The sequence below is a fragment of the Schistocerca piceifrons genome, chromosome 3, assembly GCF_021461385.2.
Source record: "Schistocerca piceifrons isolate TAMUIC-IGC-003096 chromosome 3, iqSchPice1.1, whole genome shotgun sequence".
Lineage (NCBI taxonomy): Eukaryota > Metazoa > Arthropoda > Insecta > Orthoptera > Acrididae > Schistocerca > Schistocerca piceifrons.
In genome coordinates, this window is record NC_060140.1 from 193,827,832 (window position 1) to 193,848,519 (window position 20,688).

At 39.8% G+C, this 20,688-nt stretch overlaps 1 protein-coding gene across 4 annotated transcripts in view; it reads left to right on the top strand.

Annotated features, from left to right (window-relative positions):
- Nucleotides 1-20,688, top strand: part of LOC124789325 — a 133,344-nt gene that overhangs the window by 75,748 nt on the left and 36,908 nt on the right. For all 4 annotated transcript variants that reach the window (XR_007016113.1, XR_007016114.1, XM_047256641.1 and 1 more), the window contains one exon: nucleotides 6,536-6,657. Coding sequence is in view for 2 of the 4 variants with exons in the window: in XM_047256641.1 (XP_047112597.1) it covers nucleotides 6,536-6,657 (122 nt within the window). In the remaining 2 variants the exon portion in view is untranslated. Of the gene's footprint in view, nucleotides 1-6,535; nucleotides 6,658-20,688 lie in introns of those variants that run through there.

A 20,688-nucleotide genomic window follows, 5' to 3' on the forward strand; every position in this document is an offset into this window, starting at 1 on the left:
TGACTCCTTCGAATGAGAATTCTGCTGACTGTGAAATGCACCCTGTGATTCATTTTCTTATTGCTGAAGGCATAAAAGTCACTGAAATTCATCATCAGATCAGTGAATTGTATGGAGAAGATGTTATGAGCTATGGGATGGTGCGGGAATGGATGACAGCTTGTAAAGATGACCATACAAATGTGCATGATGAGGAGCAAAGTGGCAACCTTCAGTTACTAACAATAATGTAGTGCATAAAGTTAGTGAAAAAGTGAGAGAGATCAGATGCTTTACAGTTTCAGTGTCATGTGATGAGTTTCCTCAAGTGTCAGGAAGTATGTTTTTGCAGTTGTTGCCTAATCAGGTGGCAGATTTCTATGAGGATGGTATTTAAAAGCTGGTTGTATAATATGAAAAGTATATTAACGTACAGGCTTTCATGTAAAAATTGCCAAAGTATATTAATGTACAGGTTTTCATGTAAAAATTGCCAAGAAAAGTCTTCTTGTTATATTTTTATTTCGAAATGGTACTTACTTAAGAAACATGCCTCATATTTGTTGGATGTCGAATGAATACCGTCATTCCAGACAGAAAAAAAGTGTGTGGATAGGCAGCTCACCTTGTCATTATTTCAAACTCTAGTAATACTGTAGGTTGACAGAAATATGCCTTCGACCATGGCCTAAAGCTCATGAAACGAAAATCAGACAGATGCAGAAGCAGAACAGATGCTGGTACCATGAACTTCAAAATTTTTAAGTTCTCAGTACCTATAATTCTTAGACATATATATATGTGTGTGTGTGTGTGTGTGTGTGTGTGTGTGTGTGTGTGTGTGTGAGAGAGAGAGAGAGAGATGGCCTATGAGGAGGATGTTATGAAGAGCAATATATTTGATTCTCAGATTTTTCTGTTGTGATGGTAGATAAATGAGGACCCTAATGGGTTTCAGCACTGTTATACATGCGCTACAATATCCCAACACCACACATCACCTTACTCATTAGATTCTGTTCGATGTACCAAGCTGTGGAGTGCATGCTTCCCCCGCCTCCCCCCCCCCCCCCCCCCAAAAAAAAAAAAAAAATTGTTCCCTTCTCCCATGCACAATTTTATACAACACTTGCAGCATGTATCACTTGTGGAAACATGGTGGAGCTCAGTGCTGCATGATGGGGCAGAAACTAATCTTCCTGTCTCTCTGCACAGCCAGATTAGTCTGAACACTTTGTATAAAGATGTTGGTGATGTCACTTTAACCTCACTATCTATTTGTGAGTTTGTACTCCTAATGGACATGGTAATTGCATGAGCTTCAGCTTCCTCAATTAGTACAAAATTTCATTTTGTATCTGGTCCCAGTAGATATGCATGACACGAAACTAACCATATCCAGTGGGCAAAAGCCTCACAGTCCCCACCTGGTTTTTGCCACAATGTGGACAGACAGTCCCTGTACTAAGTAGCTCCTCTCTTATGTGAGTATTACTCTGTTAACTCTCATGCTGAAACTTTGATCTTTCTGCATCTCTCAAGGTATCTACAGATTCGAAATATGTACAGGCATCCCCTGACAACTTCAACCTGGCTACATTTAATAAGAACCTGTCCAGGCAGGAACAAGTACTTCCCACATCATGAACACTTTGCAAAAAGTTAGTTACCTTTTCATTTATCTTCCCCGAAAATAATAGTCACAGCAGGAAAAGTGCTTACAGTAGTAGGAAGAGAGGTCATTGAATTTTTCTAAGAGTGAGTCTGTTAATTTCTTGATTTAAAGAAGCAACAGGATCCATGACTATTTGCTGCAGCAAGTTCCAGTATTTCTTCTTGTCAGGAACGTAAGTCAGGCATGTTTACAAATCAGGGAAAGACAGTTACTTAATGATCACTTGAAATACCTTTACAGAGGAAGGTGATGTCAATACAGAAAACAAAATGTATTCCTGTCCACAATGACACTCAAAGGGTGCTCGTGGCAAGATGACAGCAGAGGACAAGTGCACATTGCTAATGAAACTTACAGTAATTTCAACGTGTGGAGGCAATGGTGGATATGTGGAGATGGTGGTGGTGGCTGCAGTGATGGTGTGGTGTGCCAGTGGCATCTGTAGCAACGACAGCGAATTGACAGCAGTTGTGACACTCAGGACCCATATTGAACAGCTGGTAGGCAATGTGATGTCAACACCCGACGATGGCATGAAGTCCCTTCCAGTTCTGGCATCAATGACAATTGGCATAGGCTGCAATCCATCAGGTGGTGAGGCGGTGTGGCATGCAGCTTGGGCAGCATAGTATCAATGATTGGTTGGCTCTAAGAATCTGCCAGGGACATAGGGAAGGGCCAAGTGTGACTGAACGCATCTCAGCACAGGTGGCACTGCAACTCATGTGTGTATTCACACAGTCTGAGGCACATAAGCACATCTAATGCCAGGAACAGAAGGGAAAATATGTCATGGGAAAGTCAGCAACCAAGTTTAACCGCAGGCTAAAATGATGTGCAGACACTACCTCTCAGCTGAGGATTTTTATGCTGCAACAATCTGGAACAAGAGAATAGTCTGAGTACCGGTTCAAACTGTGCAAACTATCCCACTTCTGACAACAGTTGTGCAAGTTGGTCAATGAAAACGTGGTCAGGATCTCTGGGAATTCGTTTGTAAGAATGATTGGATAAAAACAAATGTAGCCATTGCAAAACTACTCATTTCTCCAGCCTTATTCCTAACAATTAAGGGATACATCAGTGCCTAGGGAGGCCACTGAGAAAGTGAATGTACATGATGTCCAAGAGGGTAGGAAATGTGTGTATATTCAGGTGAAGAGCTGGCTGGTAAGGAAGGTAGAGCTATAGCCTCCAATACACTCCCCAGTCTGCTCCCAGACCTCACATGACCATTTCCTACCCTTTGATTGCTGGGCTGCTTCTACCAACGCTTGTTCCGGGAGTGTTACCCTCGTAAGCATTGCTTAGGCAATGCATCCATCACCTTGTCATATCGCCGATTGTGCTAGTGGAGTTTGCCCAGATACGTGAACAAGATGTAGATTGGTGCTGGCATCTGGCAAGTATCCTGTAGCAACCAGCCCAAGTCAGTCATGCCTGACAAGGAAATGTAATTGCTCCCAACGATGAATAAAAATTTTGTTTAAAAAATGTGTCTTCCACACAGTCTGTACTGTTGTTACAGGGTGATCTGTATGGGAAACATGAATAGATTCTATAGATCATTACCACCTGGGACACATTCTATGTATGATGTGTTCCAATTGTTGGTATCAGAATCTCTGTTTTATTGAGTATGGTTTCCTCTATGTCAATTCTCTACTGAATATTAATTTAATTGCTCATGGAGTCACAACTACTGGTCTCAGTGTTGTACGAGGGTTGAATGAAAAGTAATGCCTCCACCTTCTTTAATTGGGTTTGGATGGGAATATTTTAATAAATCAAATGCAGAAATAATCATTAGATTGTGATGTTTAATTACCAATATTCACTTTTCCACTTAATCACCAGACAATTGGATACATATTTGCCACCGACGAACAAGTTTTCTGAAGCCGTCAGGGAAGAAGTCGACACACTGTTTCCGTGACCACAGTCTCACAGTTCTCTCAACGTCTTCATCAGAAGCATTATGATGTCCCCGTGGACTGTCTTTCATTATCGGGAACTTGAAATTTCTCTCTGAGTGTTGCGACGATCATCCGAAATCAATCTCTCAACATTTTGCTTGTGAAACTCTGTGGTTGCTGTCACAGGACATTCAACTCGGTGTTTGTCATGCAGGTCAGATTTTCCCACCTCAACATCTTTAAACTTACTCACCCAACGACGCACAATACTCACATCAACACAATCACCATAAATGGCTTTCATTCTCTGATGAATCTCCTTTGGGGTTACACCTTCTTCTGTCAAGAATTCAATGACTGCACATTGCTAAATCACATTGACTGACTGTCTGCACAGGGTTCTGTGCTTTACACTGTAAGAACACAACCGTTCAATGCTAAGGCTTCCTACCAACTGGAGGTGTAGAGAAGAGGCTATAGAACAAGCCAGTACCTGCCGCATACCAATGGTGCCAACTGTTGAAGAGATAGGAAGGTGGAGGCAGTACTTATCAGTCAACCCTCATCTTTACGTAAAACTGTTCAATATTATAAACATCCTGCATCCAATTTATTTCAGGAGCAACGAAAATTTTACTCAGGATAGGTGACCAAATCAGTATAACAACTCTGAAATATTGTTACAGCACTTTGAATAGGCTGTGTGCAGAATTGCAGTTTAGGGGAGGATCTTTGTGCTTGGCTCCTGTTTGAGCTAGAAACATGTATTAGAAAGTGGTTTGCCCAGGCTAGTAGCCATTTGTATAGCAATTCGAACATTTGTCTTACTATAGGTGTTTTACAGTACATTAAGCAAGACTTGAACAACAAACCGGAGCTGGTGCCCAGGTAAGTTGTGCAAATGGATTACTTCCTTTTGTAAAAGATTGTAAGTGGGCTGAAATTAATGTTCAGCTAATGGCACCAGAGTGCCTCATTAACATTTTACATGCAAAGACAGTCACCCTCATTTTGATTGTGCGTGCAGAAACAGTCACCCTTAAATAACTCCAGACTGTAGTGAGACTAATGGTTCAAATTTGGTACACTGGTGTATCAGACCTTGGTCTAAGATAACTTTTAATGTTTGAAAAAATCTTGCTTCATTTGGATTTTACATGCAAAAAGACACATTTTTCTGGGAGGTTTTTGAAGTACAGTACTTCTGTACTTTAAACTTGTACAAATGAGCTCAAACTTCACATGAAGGTAGATAAATGGATGAAGTCAAAACGATTTTTATTTTATCCAATAATCTTTATCTGTTGCAATAATCTTTATCTGTTGTCAAGATACAATGGTTTAATGTTTTTCAGGAGTTTTAGAAGTGTGCCACTTCAATACATTAAACTTATATGAATCGGTTCAAACCTTGCACGATGATAGATATACGGATAAAGTCAAAACAATTTTTTTTGTCTTAAAAAGTGTATTTTTGTGATAAAATTGAAAAGTTGTTTTCAGAAATGTAGCTTCATTCTGATTTTACTTGCAAAAAAATTTTTTTTTTACATGTGCCACTTCTTCTATGTTACAGACTTGTGGAAATTGGTTCAAATTTTGTAAGAAGGTTAACAAATACATTTAATTAATTGCCATCCTGTTGTTTTGTGAAAGGTTTATCCATTGAAAGGTTTATCCATTGTCACGATATAAGCAACATGGTTCAAAAGACAGTAAAAAAACCTGTACAAGATCAGCCATCATACGAATCAACAGAAATGTACATAAGTTGCCAATTGATGGCAGTCTAATATCAAAACTATGGTAGAGTAAAAGTTGAGAACCGGAATGAAAAATGCTCTTTTCATAGGACAAAAAATGGGGAATATGTCTTGCGCAGAGTTAGGAATCTAAAAGAAGGGAAATAGCTTTCTGACTTATGTGGCAGCTTCAAAGACATTTAAACCAAAACATTTGTACATATTTGCACCCTTTTGTGATTTAACCCTACTTCTTCAGCACAGTGAGCCATTTTAGACCCACAACCTGGTACATATATGGTGAGTGTAAGAACAAATAGACACAAATTTATGTGTTTCTACAGAGTGGGGTGCATCTACAATAGGAGGTTTCTGAGAAAGGGGGTGCATCTGTAATAGGAAGTATCGCAGGGAGATGCATGCATCCTAAACTTTAATGCCACATTATGTCATATTGCGTTACATGACAAATGCGCTATTGGACAACATGATGGCATGTGTTGTGTCATATGACACATCATCATCTTACTTTATTTTGCATGATGCATAATATTACATGATGTGGGTAATAATAGTATCAAGTAAAAAAGTGTGAATATGTCAATATATTTTGATTTAAATGTCTTTGAAGCTGTCAGATAAGTCGAAAAGCTAGTTTTGTTCCCTTCCTTTACATCCGTGTGTGTGTGTGTGTGTGTGTGTGTGTGTGTGTGTGTGATGGTAGTTAATTTTCTTAGTGCTTGTTCCTCCTCCCTGCTCTGAGAATTTGGAACCCAAAGCTTGAAATTCAAAATATCTAATATTTGAGAAAGATTATTTAAATGGTATGCATTTCTTATGGTGACGATGTATAATTTGGAATAATTTATTCTATGTATTCATTTAGAAATATGAAATTACATACATTAAGTGAATTTTAGGATTAAACTGTCAGTCTAAATTGTTGCCTGCAACTATAAAGAAAACATGACCTCTTTCGGTATCAGTTTAATGATTAGTGTTAAATGTTGTTTGAATTCACACTACAAAGTAGATATACATTACAACTTGGCTTTAATATACATGGAAAAACAGCATCAGATCAGAAGCAGTTTGGGTCTGTAAATTTTGCTTGTTTGTTTGTGTTACTTTTCATAACTGAAGTACCATTATTAACTGAGCAGACAGTATTTTTGCAAGTGCAGAAGGATGAATCATTTCCTTTTTTTCTTTTTTTACTGCAGTATACAAGCTGGAGTCCACAAAACAGGCACATCTACCAACAAGTTGCTGTGCGATTTGTAGTGCAAAATAATTTTGAAACAGTTGTTGAGTTGCAGAAGAACAGCATATGTGATGACCATCAGTGAGTAGCATATGTTTTTTGTTTGTAAAAATTGTCTCATCTTAAGTTCGTTTTAATATGTTACTTTTACTCAGTGGAAGATAAAATGTTTAATTGTTTAAATCAGTAAGATATGACATATTACATGCTGTATGAAACATCTGTTTATAGGGTGTCAGTAGGTAAATACACATAAACTAAGCAAAAGATCTTCTCTAGCTTCCAGGCCTTGGTAGGAGCTATTCTGACAAAAGTTAGGAAAAAGGTAAAAGAAGTAGATAGAAATGATTCTAGGATAATAGCATAAAGAATACATCTACATCTGCATCCATACTCCTCAAGCCACAGTGCGGTGTGTGGCAGACCCGGTCACACAAGTGATTTGTAAGAAACCTCCTTTGTAGACTGATTGCACTTCACCAGTATTCTACTAATAAGCCAAAGTCTACCAGTTGCTTTCCCATGACTGAACCTATGTGATCATTTCATTTCATATCCCTACAAAGTGTTACACCCAGGTATTTGTATGAGTTGGCCGATTCCAACAGTGACTTATTTATATTATAGTCAAAGGATACTACATTTTGTGAAGTGCAAAGTTTTACATTTAGGAACATTTAGAGGAAGTTGCCAACCTCTGCACCACGTTGAAATCTTATCAAGATCTGACTGTATATTTATGGAGCTTCTTTCAGATAGTACTTCATTCTAGATAACTGCACCATCTGCAAAAAGCCTGATTTTACTATTAATACTGTCTGCAAGGTCATTAATATACAACATGAACAGCTAGGATCCCAACACACCTCTCTGATGCACACCCAAAGTTACTTCTACATCTGATGATGACTCTCCATCCAATATTACATGCTGTGTCCTTCGTACTAAGGAGTCCTAAATCCAGTCACAAATTTCACTTGATACCCCAAATGATCATACTTTTGACAATAAGTGTAAGTGTGGCACTAAGTCAAATAACTTTTTGAGACTAAGAAATATTGCACCTACCTGATTGCCGTGATCCAAAGCTTTCATTATGTCATGAGAAAAGTGCAAGTTGGGTTTCACATGATCAATGTTTTTGAAATCCATGCTGGTTGGCATTGAGGAGCTCATCCTGTTCAACATACCTCATCATGTTTGAGCTCAGAATATGTTCTAAAATTCTACAACAAATTGATGTTAATGATATTGGACAGTAGTTTTGTGGATCACTTCTACTACCCTTCTTGTAGATGCGTATGACCTGTGCCTTTTTCCAAGAAGTGGGCATGGTTTTTTGTTTGAGGGATCTATGATAGACTGTAGTTGGTAAATAGGGTTAACTCAACTGGAAATTCTGTTTAGAATCTGACAGGGATTCCTGCATGGCCTGGATATTTGTTCAGTTTCAGTGATTTCAGCTGTTTCTCAACACCACTGACACTAATACCTATTTCATTCATCTTTTCAGTGGTATTAGGATTAAATTGGTGCAGTTATCCTAGGTTCTCCTTTGTAAAGGAACATTTGAAAACTGAATGAAAAATTTCAGCTTTTGCTTTGCTACCCCCAGTTTCAGTTCCTGTATCATTCACTAACTTTCGTGCCACTAACAGTGTTTACATATGACCAGAGTTTCTTTGGAATTTGTGAAATGTCATTTGATGTTCTGCAATGGTAGTCATTGAAGGCATCACGCATTGCTCTCTTGACAGCCAAATGTATTTCATTCAGCATCTCTCTATTGATAGCCATGAGCTTTGTTTTACACATATTACGCCATACTCTCTGTTTCTTTAGCAGTTTCTTTACAGTGACTGTATACCATGGAGGTTCCCTCCCATTATGGTGTTCTGATGGGTACATATCTATCCAGTGTGTGGTCAACAATTCTTTTAAACTTGAGCCAGAGTTCCTCTGTGTGCTACTGACCTGTGCTGAAAGTTTCAAGTTCCTGATTGAGACATGACAATACTGATTTTTTATGTAGTTTACTGAACATATATATCTTTCTGCTGGTTTTAGTTGTCCTTTGTACTTTGCTAATCATTGTTGCCATAACCACATCATGGTCACTGATGCCAGTTTCGATGTTGAAAGTCTCAAAGAGTTCAGGTCTATTTGTTGCCATTAGATACACTATATTTCCATAATGAGTGGGATTACTAACTATCTGTTCTAGGTAGTTTTCAGGGAAGGCATTTAGTAAAGTTTCACAGGATCGGTTACATCAGGAGGTGAGTCTGGTGGATGTCAGAGGGATCCAGTTGTTTTATGCCCACCCCTGATACTGAGTCTTGCCCAAACAATCTCACATGCACCTTAAATTTTTATCTCGATAGATTTGTGTTTCTTGTCTACTGTGGCCAATACACCACTTCCATTGCCCATCCTTTCAATATACACTTCTATTTTCCTCAAAAACCTCGCTTCCATCAATTTCAGCTTTCAACCAGCTTTCTGTACCTAATATTAAGTGAGCATCACTTCGTTTCATGAGCCCTTTAAACTCAGGCACTTTGTTGTGAATGCTTCAGCAGTTTACCATTAGGATTTCAATACTGTCGCCTATGGGAGGTATTTCTTTCAATCTTACACTGACACTTCTGGGTTTCCTACAGCTATCGTTATCTGGATTGGATGAAGAGTTGTCTAATCTAAAAATACCCTCTTGTGCACCCCACACACAGTCAGCTACCATAGTAGCAGCCTGTGATGTGCAGTGCACACCTGACCTGTTTAGGGCAACTCTACAGTTTTCAACCCTATGGTGCAAGGCCAGGAAGTCTCAGCCTAGCTTGTCACAGAACCTTCAAGGTCTGTGGTCCAATCCTTCTACTTGACTCAGAACCAAAGGGCTATGACAAGTTCTAGGGACAGTGCTGCAAATTGTAAGCTTTGTTGAAAGCCCATACACAAGGCTGGTCTTCTTAACCTTCTCTGCCAGTTGCTGGTGCGACCAAAGAATGTCCTCAGACCCCAGACGACAGGCATCATTTCTTCCAATGTGCGCCACAATCTGCAAGCGTTTGCACACTGTTCCCTCAGTGGCTGCCAGAATAGCCTCTTCTACAAGTTGAATGAGGCCCCCAGGCATACACACTGTGTGCACCTGGTCTACTTTCATGTCCCTTGCTGTCATTTCCCTAAGGGGTACCATCGTTCGCCATACATTCAAACTGCGGACGATTTATAGACTCCTGCCCTTTTGTGTTTGCCTCCTCCTGTCACGAGACAAAACAGGTTAAATGAGTCCCAATGGCACAGTTTCTGTTTCAGTGAAAGACAGCACTTCAAACTTGTTCGTTAGGGGGATCAGTACAGTGCACCGAGTCCTCCCTAGCCCCAAACACACTGTACAGGATGCCACTCGCAATCAAGAGGATGAGTAATGAGATCCTGTACTTTCTGCAAAAGAGACAGAAATCACAGGAGAGGATAGTACTTGAGGTACCTCTGGTACAGGTATCACAGTCTGTAAAACACAGGTTGGCTAATCTTGTATGCTGGCTGACTGCTATCTGTAGGTGGTGACCGCCGTGAGGGTGGAGCAAATGGAAGAGCATGCGATGGCATCACCCAAGTAGCAATTCTGTGCGCAAAGGGCTGTTGTGGAACTGGGAGTGATAAGTGGACACAAAGCAAAGCAAGGCTTGTTTGCGTGGATGATGCAAGCTAAGTTTGTCCATTTGCTATTTGAACGTGTGAACAAAAAATTGATCCTCACCATCTGATTGTGGTGTAATGGTGCTGATGTGAGATGGTGTATGCTGTTCACTGTACAGAAGTCTTCAAATTCTGCGGAGACAAATAGTGGTCCGTTGTCCATGACAAGAAATTCAGGCAGACCTTCGATGCAGAATATGGACTAAAGTGCTTGCAAAGTGGAACAAGATGTTGATGACATGGGAACAACAAAGGGGAATTTACAATATGCATCAACAATTATTAACCAGCGTGTGTTCCAGTAAGGGCCAGCAAAGTCTATGTGCACACACCGCCAAGCGCTTCTGCCTTGGGCCACTCAAAAGAGCATTGTGAAGGGGCAGTCTGATGTTTCACACTTACTTGACACAGTTCAGACCTCCTTTCTATTTGCGCGTCCATGCCAAACCACTTGCAATGTCTGTGTGCTAATTGTTTGTTTGGACAACACCCCAATGACCTTGATGCAATAAGCCGAGTGCACGTGTCGTTGAAGCACCTTTGGTATCACCACACGTGAATTTCCTGACTCTGTGTGAAGCAAAATGACATGAAGGACAACGGAAAGATCATGTGGATGTGCAAAATATCAATTAACAATGGAGCTTACAATGTGCTTGATAAAAGAAAGCCATCTGGTATGAATGTATCGGAGAAGAAGTGGTTTGTGCTACTTTGCAATAATCCAGGGGAAACTGTTCGACAGTGTCAGTTTCTTGTGCATCAGTTTGGAAGCGTGCTGCTTCACAAGTGTCGAAGTCAGCATCAGGCCCATGAGATAGATGTGAGAGAGTGTCTGCATTTGCGTGCTTAGAAGTGGGCCGATAAATGATCTTGCACTGGTAGTGGGAGAGAAGAAGAGCCCAGTGTTGCAATTTCTGAGCAGTAAAAATAGGAATTGGTTTGACCAGATTGAAGAGTGACTGCAAAGACTTATGGTCTATGACCAAATAGAATTTTTGTCCATATAAGCACTGGTGAAATTTAATCACACCAAAGATGATAGTGAGAGCTTCCTTTTTCCTTTTCTATTTGGGAATAGTTATGCTGAGCTTTGTTCAGAAGCTTGGAAACAATGGTAATCGGTCTGTCTGACAAACCAATCTGGTATGACAAAACAGCAGCAATTTTTTAGGACGCATTGTCTGTGACAGATTTGTTTGGACTGAAATGAGCCAAACATTGATCATTGAGCAAAGACACTCATTGAGCAAAGACACTTTCAGTTTCTGAAAGGCTGTGTCATAATCTTGGGACCAAACGAAAGGAACATGTTCGCAGTGAAGGCAGTGCAAGGGAGCCGCTATATGTGCTGTGTTAGGGATGAAGTGAAAGTAATAATTGAGCTTCCCTAAGACAGATTGCAATTCTTTGACATTCGGAGGCAGTTTTTGATCACATATTGCTTGCAAATGTGCCTGTGTTGGATGAACACTGCGAGAATTGATAACATGACCTAAATATTCAATTCGAATTTGGAAAAAGACACACACTTCTTTATTACACTTGAGTCCAGCCTCAGACAAAACTTGAAATAAAGTGCACAAGTTGGCAAAAAGTTCTTCTGCTGTGCGGCCAGCAACTACAATATTGTCCAGGTAATTTTTACATGAAGGCACAGAAGTAGTCAGCTGTTCTTGGTAGCATTGGAAAATGCAGGTGTTGATGCACTACCAAAAGGCAAAAAAAAGGAACTCGAAAAGTCCTAAATGTGTATTGATGACAAATGGATTTTGCAAAGATTCATCAAGAGGAATCTGAAAGTAGATATGGTGAAGGTCAATTTTTGAAAAATAGCAATGTGCACCTAAGCGATCCATTGGTTCAGCAGGGCAAGGCAGTGGATAAGTATGCACAACTGTCTGAGGATTGGCAGTGGCTTTGAAATCAGCACAAATCCTAATTTTTCCTTATGGTTTGTGAACGTAAACAACTGGGGAAGACCACTGACTTGCAGAGATTGGTGCAGTTATGCCATTTTCTTGCAAGTGAGCCATTCCTTTGCAACCTGCTCACGATGTGCAATAGGCACTGCTTATCCTTTGAAAAAGTGTGGCTGCACATTGTCTTTAAGCATAAGGTGCACTACAAAGTTATTGGCTTTGCCTGTGGCAGGAGCAAACAGTTCTTGAAATTTGTCACAGAGCTTAGCAACACTGTCACTTGAATTGAAATGAAATGCAGCTAGCACACAGTGTTTAGTCTAAGCAAGTCAAGACAAAAAATAATAACTGATTGTCTACTTTGTAACACTTGAAAGGAAACTGTCTGTTGCAGATTCTGATACATGGCCGCAATGGTAAGTGTTCCCATCACTGGAATGTTCTGGCCATTGTACGCTGTAAGTGTATTTGTAGATTGACACAGTTTGCCTAACAGTTCATAAGTTTCATAGTTTAACAAGGAAATTCATGCACCTGTATCTAACTGAAGTTTTACTGTATGCCTGGCAATCACTAAAGGTACATACAATTTATTAGAGAGATGTTGAACAGGGGAAATAGTGTTGTGAATAACTGCACACGACTGTTCTGTGGGAGCAAGTTATACCATGCACTTGGATAGCAGGGTGCAATTTTTTCATGTTGTGACATGGGGACATCTGTCTTTTTGAGCAAACACTTTGTACATGTCCAGTTCAGTGGCAGGAGTAGCAAGTGGTTTGACATGATGGGCAATGTTCACATTTACGTGTCATATAGCATCAGGGGTAAGATTTTGTACCACACTGTTGGTGAGCAAAGTGTGGCTTGTGCTTAAGATGTTGATGTGTTACGGCATTTGTGTGCCATTAGGTGTGGCTGTTTATGAGACAGCGTAGCACTAGAACTGTTTCTGCCTTTCCATTCTGCAGCACAAATGTCACCAAACTGCTGAAAACTGTGTGCAGCAAACTCATAAGAGTCTTGGTAATCAGTGATCTGCAATACCTGCTCAAGAGTAGGATCAGAATATTTCAGAACCTGATCCTATTGTCTGACACATTCTGTGTGATTGCATCCCTGATCATATAGTCACTGCTGTATTGTCCACATACACAGCGGTACTTGCATTTCCTTGTTAAACCTTGTAACTCAGTCACCCCCTGGCTGCTTCTTTAAATGAAAAATCTTAAAACTGGCAGCCACAATGTTGTTATAGTCTACATAGTATTTATTTAATGCACTGACTAATGTCTCAAAGGGGACAACTTCAGGCCGTGATACAGAGAAGAGTTTTGCAAGAGTCCTATGCATTGATACACAAACGATGGAGAGGAAGTAAGCCTGTGTCACAGTACCTGACAATTTGGTGGGCTGCTAGGTGGACACTGTATTGTGCAGTATACTCCATACAGTCTTCTGTATTTTTGTCGAACGCACGATACAGTGGCAGTGACTGTGGCACGGAAGCTGAAGGTGTGGCTGCTTACTGTTTGAGCTGCGGCTAGATGTGTGATGAATTGTATCATGATTTCAGTCAGCTTCTGAAGCACTGCGTCTGAAAATGAAGGAATTTATTAAGATCCTGTGGTGATTGGACATCCACATTACATAATGTGTTTGGTAGGAACAGATGCAATCGGCAGAGCCTGTGGATTTGGAGTCGGAGTCGGTGCAGACATAGGTTATGGTTGCGTCACGGGATAATGAATTATAAATTGTAGTTGGGTAGTGGGTGGGGTTGATATCGTAACTAGTTAGACAATAGCAATGACACAAAAGTAAAAGGTGTGATGTACTTGATGTGCTCCCACAACTGGAACAAAAAATGTCACTAATTTGCAGTGTTGGATTAGGAGAAACAAAGCAAATAATAACACTTTAAATTCAAAGCAAAAGTGATGCTGCTTCAGGCTTGGGAAGCCACCACCTCATCGTCAGATTTGTAAACCCTCTTTGCCAATTTTCTAAAGGCCTCATTGCTACTGCTGTGCAGCTGGAGTTGCCACTGTAGTTACGGTAGGCTGAGCTTGTGGGTTCGTGAAATGGCTTCTGGTACAGTATATCACTAAGACAGTTTCTCCCTCGACTATTACACACCTATACCCCAGTGTCAGGTAACAGGATAGGAGAACGAAGGTTCTACAACACTCCAACAAATTAGCAACTGAGTCACACAAATGAGTTAAAAAGGTTTGCTTATCTTTGTGACTAGTTGAAATGCAAATTCTGCAACACTACTTGTAATGTAACACAGAAAAGGCCCTCAGTGGCTAAGTGCAAATAATTGTAGGTAAACTTCACTGCACATAGCAAATGCAATTTACAATAACTTTCTGTTCACTTCTAAGTGTTAACTAAACAATGTTCCCTGTCTAAGTTAGCCCTGGATGATGATCTATAACCAAGAGGGCAAGAGCTGCTTTTCTATTGTCCGAGTAGGCTTCTGTCTGATGTCGTCCAGTCATTAGCGGATTGCACTCTGCTGGCAATTGGCCAAAGTGAAGTAGATATTTTCACTCTCAACGCCACCCATGGCACTGGTGGAACTCACACAAGTTGCGAGTCTCTATTGCACTGGCACCAGCTCGCATTTTTGCGCCTGTGGCGCTTTTAGCCTGGTTGTGTCTTGTTTGGACAACACAGCAATTAGCAAACCCGAAAATAAAGTTAATTTATGATTATTGCATATAATATATAGGGCTACTTCTCTTTAAAGGAAAACTAGATGTAACACAATATATTAGCTAGAAAATCTGCTACAGTAACTAAATCACAAACACTGATTTGCTACTGATTCTCATAGATTACGCAAAGGACAATGGTAGTGTCTGAAAATTCTCAAAAATTCACATTTAATTGCATTGATGTACAATGAAATTCAGGAGTGATATATCCTTTGGCTGAACTGTGAACTGAAAACACTGATTTACTACGAAATAAATTACATATCCAATACACTCGTGCCGGTAATTCATGAAAATGTAGTTTCATAAGTGTCCAAAAATTCTCAAACTAACCTATTTCTCACATAAATGTAAAATGAAATTAGAGAATTTTTTTTTTAATGAGGATAGGCCTACTATTCTCAAAAACTTTAAAAGAGTACAGTTTAGTTTACGCCTACAATTGACGATAACAGTACTAGTTTATCGCGGCATTTGCGAATGTTTGAAATTTCCCAATGTATCACAATACAAATGGGTTTGATACAATCAATGAAAGGTTATACAGAGGCAACACGAACACTAAAATATGTGAATTTAGAACTTTTAAATTCACACACGATCTTATACACACAATCCTCCACAAGGGAAAATTCCTGGGTCAGATTTTATACATAAATAAACACGCCAAAGAAGAAGAAGACTGCAGCGTAAGTTTATCTCAATCAGCAAACAACTGCCTGTCTGCCAGATCACTTATCTATATAGAAAATAATAGTGGTCCTATCACATGTCGCTGTCCATTCTCGATGATACCCTTATCTTTGATGAATACTCACCATTGAGGACAACGTATTGAGTTCTATTAATTAAGAGGTCTTTGAGTCACTCACATATTTAGGAAATTATTCCGTATGCTTGTACCTTTGCTAACAGTCTTCAGTGTCGTACCATGTCAAATGCTTTTCGGAAATCTAGAAATATGGAAACTGCCTGTTGCTCTTCATCCATAGTGTGTATATATCATGTGAGAAAATGATATGCTGAGTTTCATACGAGTGATGGTTTCATTGGAATAAGCTTTTTGGTGTCTAGGAAATTTATTATATTCAGACTGAGAATATGTTCTAGAATTCTGCAGCAAATCAGTGTTAAGGACTTTGGTATGTGGTTTTGCGAGTCTGTTCTTTTACCCTTCTTGTATACACTGAAGAATCCAAAAAACTGGTATACCTGCATAATATCATGTAGAGCCCACACGCGCATGCAGAAGTGCCGCAATACGGTATGGCATGAACTTGACAAATGTCTGACGTGGTACTGGAGCTAATTGACACCATGAATGCTGCAGAGCGAGGGGTGGAGATCTCTTCTGAACAGTACCTTGCAAGGCATCCTGGATATGCTCAATAATGTTCATGTCTGGGGAGTTTGGTGGCCAGCGGAAGTGTTTAAACTCTGAAGAATTTTCTTGGAGCCAGTCTGTAGCAATTATGGATGTGTGGGGTGCTGCATTGTCTTGCTGGAATTGCCCAAGCCCATCAAAATGCACAGTGGACATGAATGGATTCAGGTGATCAGACAGGATGCTTATACCCATGTCACCTGTCAGTGTCATATCTATATGTATCAGGGGTCCCATATCACTCCAACTGCACGTGCCTCACACCATTACAGAGCCTCCACCAGCTTGAACAGTCCCCTACTGACATGCAGGGTCCATGGATTCATGAGGTTATCTCCATACCTGCGCACATCCATCCACTCGATACAATTCAAAATGGGACTCATCTGATCAGTCATCAACAGTCCAATGTTGGTGTTGATGGGTCCAGGTGAGGCATAAAGCTTTGTGTCGTGCATTAATCAAGGGTACTCGAGTGGACCTTTGGCTCCGAAAGCCCATATTGATAATGTTTCGTTCAATGGTTCACACCCTGCCACTTGTTGATGGCCCAACATTGAAATCTGCAGCAATTTGCGGAAGGGTGCACTTCTGTCAAGTTGAATGATTCTCTTCAGTCATCATTGGTTCAGTTCTTGCAGCATCTTTTTCTGGCCGCAGCCATGTCGGACATGTGATGTTTTACTGGATTCCTGATATTCACAGTACACTCGTGAAATGGCCATATGGTAAAATCCCCAGTTTCTTGCTACCTTGGAGATGCTGTGTCATATCACTTGTGCGCCGACTATATCACCATGTCACTGAAATCTTGATAACCAGCCATTGCAGCAGCAGTAACCGATCTAACAACTGTACCAGACACTTGTTGTCTTATGTAGGCATTGCCGACTGCAGTGCCGTATTCTGCCTGTATACATATCTCTGCACTTGAACACAGTGTACAAAAGTTACATGCACTTTTTTCCAATCCCTTGAGACTTTGTGCTGGATGAGAGGTTTGCGATAAATGCAAGCTAAGTAAGGGGCTGATGCTGTAGAGTACTGTTTATAAAACCAAATTGTGTCCATGAATTGTGTCCATGTTTTAATTATTAGCATATTAGGATTGAACTTGACTACACCACCACTTGTGAGCTCTAAGAGTTGGCAATTGGCTCACTAATGGTGTCTTTCTAATCTTAAATAACACCATGCTCTTACAGAGCCATGCTCTTACATGTCCATTCTGTACCATAACTTTATTTTCATCCATTCGCTGTTGATTTTCTATATTCTCTATCCTTTTCTCAATCAGTTTCTTCTACTTTTTGAAAATATATTCTTTTTATTCACTTTCTCTTTGCTCCAAATGCCTATTTTTGCTCTCACTTTTTATTTTCCAAACTTAATTGTTCCTTAATCTTTCAGTTCATTTACATCTTGTGAGAACCATGTGTGGTGGCAGGAAAAATGGGACTATTGATCATGTCAGTACAGGTTTATCAAATTAAACAGGGATATTGCAGGAGTAGGCCTAATAATGAATAAGAAAGTAGGAACGCAAGTAAGTTACTTTGAACAACACAATTTACAGATTATTGTAGCCAAATAGACATGAAGCCAACACTCACTAAAGTAGTTTATGTTTATAAACTAACTAGCTCTGCAGATGATGAAGAAATTGAAATAATGCTTGCTGAGATAAAGGAAATTATTCATATAATTTAGGGTGACAACAATTTAATTGTGTTGGGTGACTGGAATGCGGTAGTAGGAAAACCAAGGGAAGGAAAAACAATAGCAGGACATTGATTGGGAGAAAGGAGTGGAACAGGAGGTCATTTGGTAGAACATTGCACAGAGAATAATTTAATCATAGCTAACACCTGGTTCAAATGGTTCAAATGGCTCTGAGCACTATGGGACTTAACATCTGAGGTCATCAGTCCCCTAGAACTTAGAACTACTTAAACCTAACTAACCTAAGGACATCACACACACATCCATGCCCAAGGCAGGATTCAAACCTGCGACCGTAGCGGTCACGCGGTTCCGGACTGAAGCACGTAGAACCGCTCGGCCACACTGGCCGGCTAACATCTGGTTTAAGAATCATGAAAGAAGGTTTTATGTGGGGAAGAGACCTGAGTATACTGGAAGGTCATAGATTGGGTTAAAATAACAGTCTAGATCACAAAAATATCTTAATAATGAGCAGCTTTGACTTCATGCAGAAGTCATCTTCAGAAAATGAGGACTATCTGCTGCTGGTGGCTTCTTGGATGATCACATGGTAACATAATTGTAAACTGCTATGATTGTGTTGCCACTTAAGTATCTGAAGAGCTGTCAGCAGCAGCCAGATGGTGGTCATTTTTTTGAAGATGGCTTCTACAAGAAATCAAAACAGGTCATTAATAAAATATTATTGCATTCTAGACTGTTGTTTTAACCCATTTGTATCACCAGATCACTGTTACCCCTCTGAACTGTGTTGACCAAATTTATGAGGTTCCACATTGATTACATAATGGTAAGACAGAAAATTTCAGACCAGGATTTAAATTGTCAGACATTTCCTGGGGCATATGTGAATTCTGACCATAATTTATTGGTTATCTACAGATTGAGACTAATGATGGCCTCTCTCTCACTAATGAATATGATTATGTTCTTCAGAACTCACATTCTACGGGATCTTAAGTGAGTGTAGTAACCAATCCTGGAGATACAGATTTTTCCACATTGTTGACGCACATTTGTTCTGCTGGATGCATAGTATTACTTATCTTCAGGAACTCCCATTGTTTCCTAGCATTACGCTTGTTAGTTTCTGTTTTCTGCCTCAGTTGTTTGAAGCACTGAATTCCTTCCCAAACATTACAATGCCATACTGAAAGATTAAGTACAGTAGTTTTCCAGTTACCAGTTTCAGTTTGACGTCTTTTCATGTTGTCCTTTAATACATCTTTGTACCATTTTTGTGATCTTCCTAGTTTTCATGGAGCATTCTTTAGCAGGGAATACATTATTTGTTTTGGTACACAGGATTCAGAGGTACAAACTAAGTTGCCTATCCAATGGAGTTGATGCTCGATGATGATGTCTTCAATGCTAGTAGTGTTCGCTTCTTCCAGAACACTGATGTTAGTGCACTGATCTTGCTATTTCACCCTTAGTATCCTTCTCAGCAGCATATATGGTATGTTTCCTGAAATATATACTTTGGTTTTAATGTTGATGTTATGGGTATCAAAGATGTACGTGTACCTGAAGATGACCAAAAGCTGTACTGGTACATTGGAGATGGTGTTTGATTTCAGCAACAATATTTACATTTGCTGAAAGGTGGCTGCCAAGGTGTGGAAAGTGTTCGATGTTTTGCAGGACTTTGCCTTACTGTGATTGTTGGGTGTACAGTGATAAGAGTTTGATTCAGGTTGATGTAGGACCTGCATCTTCTGAACATTAAGGCTTAGCATGATGCTCATGCATACTTCATCAGATGCATTTAGGATTTCTTGTAGATCTTCTTCAGTGTTGGCAAGAATTACATTATTATCTGCATATGGAAGTTCAGTGATGGTTGTAGTGGATACTTTAGACCTGGTCCATAATCTACTGAGATTGGACAAATTAAGACCAAGCAATAAGACTAAAGGAATTGCTGAAAGATAGTAAATTAAGTAGATGGGACTTGGATGAATTGAAAGAAGCAAAGGTTGTGGAGACTTTCAGAGGGGTCATCAAGCAATGTAAGAGGAAACGGGGGAAATGAATACAATAGAAAATGAATGAGTATTTAGAGATGAGATAGGGAAGGTCAAGTGGATAACAGAGTGAAATTTAATTTAATTGATAGAAGGAAAAAAATATAAAAATGAAGCAAATAAAGCAGGTGAAAGTGAATGTAGATGTCCAAGCAGTGTTAGAAGAACAGGGGAAAGTAATACAATAGAAGGTGGATGGATAGTTAGAAAAAGTAGGAAAGACAGCAGAGGATTCTGTAAGTAAAAAGACAAAGCCAAGTAGAAGTCACTCCGTTACACAGAGAAACTGAATTCAGCTGACAGGAGGAGAACATATAAAAATGCAGCAAATGAAGCAGGTGAAAGTGAAGACAGATGTCTAAAAATGTGATTGACAGAAAGTGCAAAATGCTTAAACAGAAATGACTAGACAGTAAATGCAAGGGTGTAGAAGCATTCATAACTACAGGAAACAGATGTCACCTGTAGAGAAATTTGAGACATATTTGGAGAAAAGAAAAGCAACTGTATGAACATCGAGAGCCAAGATAGCAAGTCACTAATCAGCAAAGAAGGGAAGGCTGAAAGTGGAAAGGAATATATACAGTCCGTCACTGCACTGCTGGCCGCACATCAGTGTG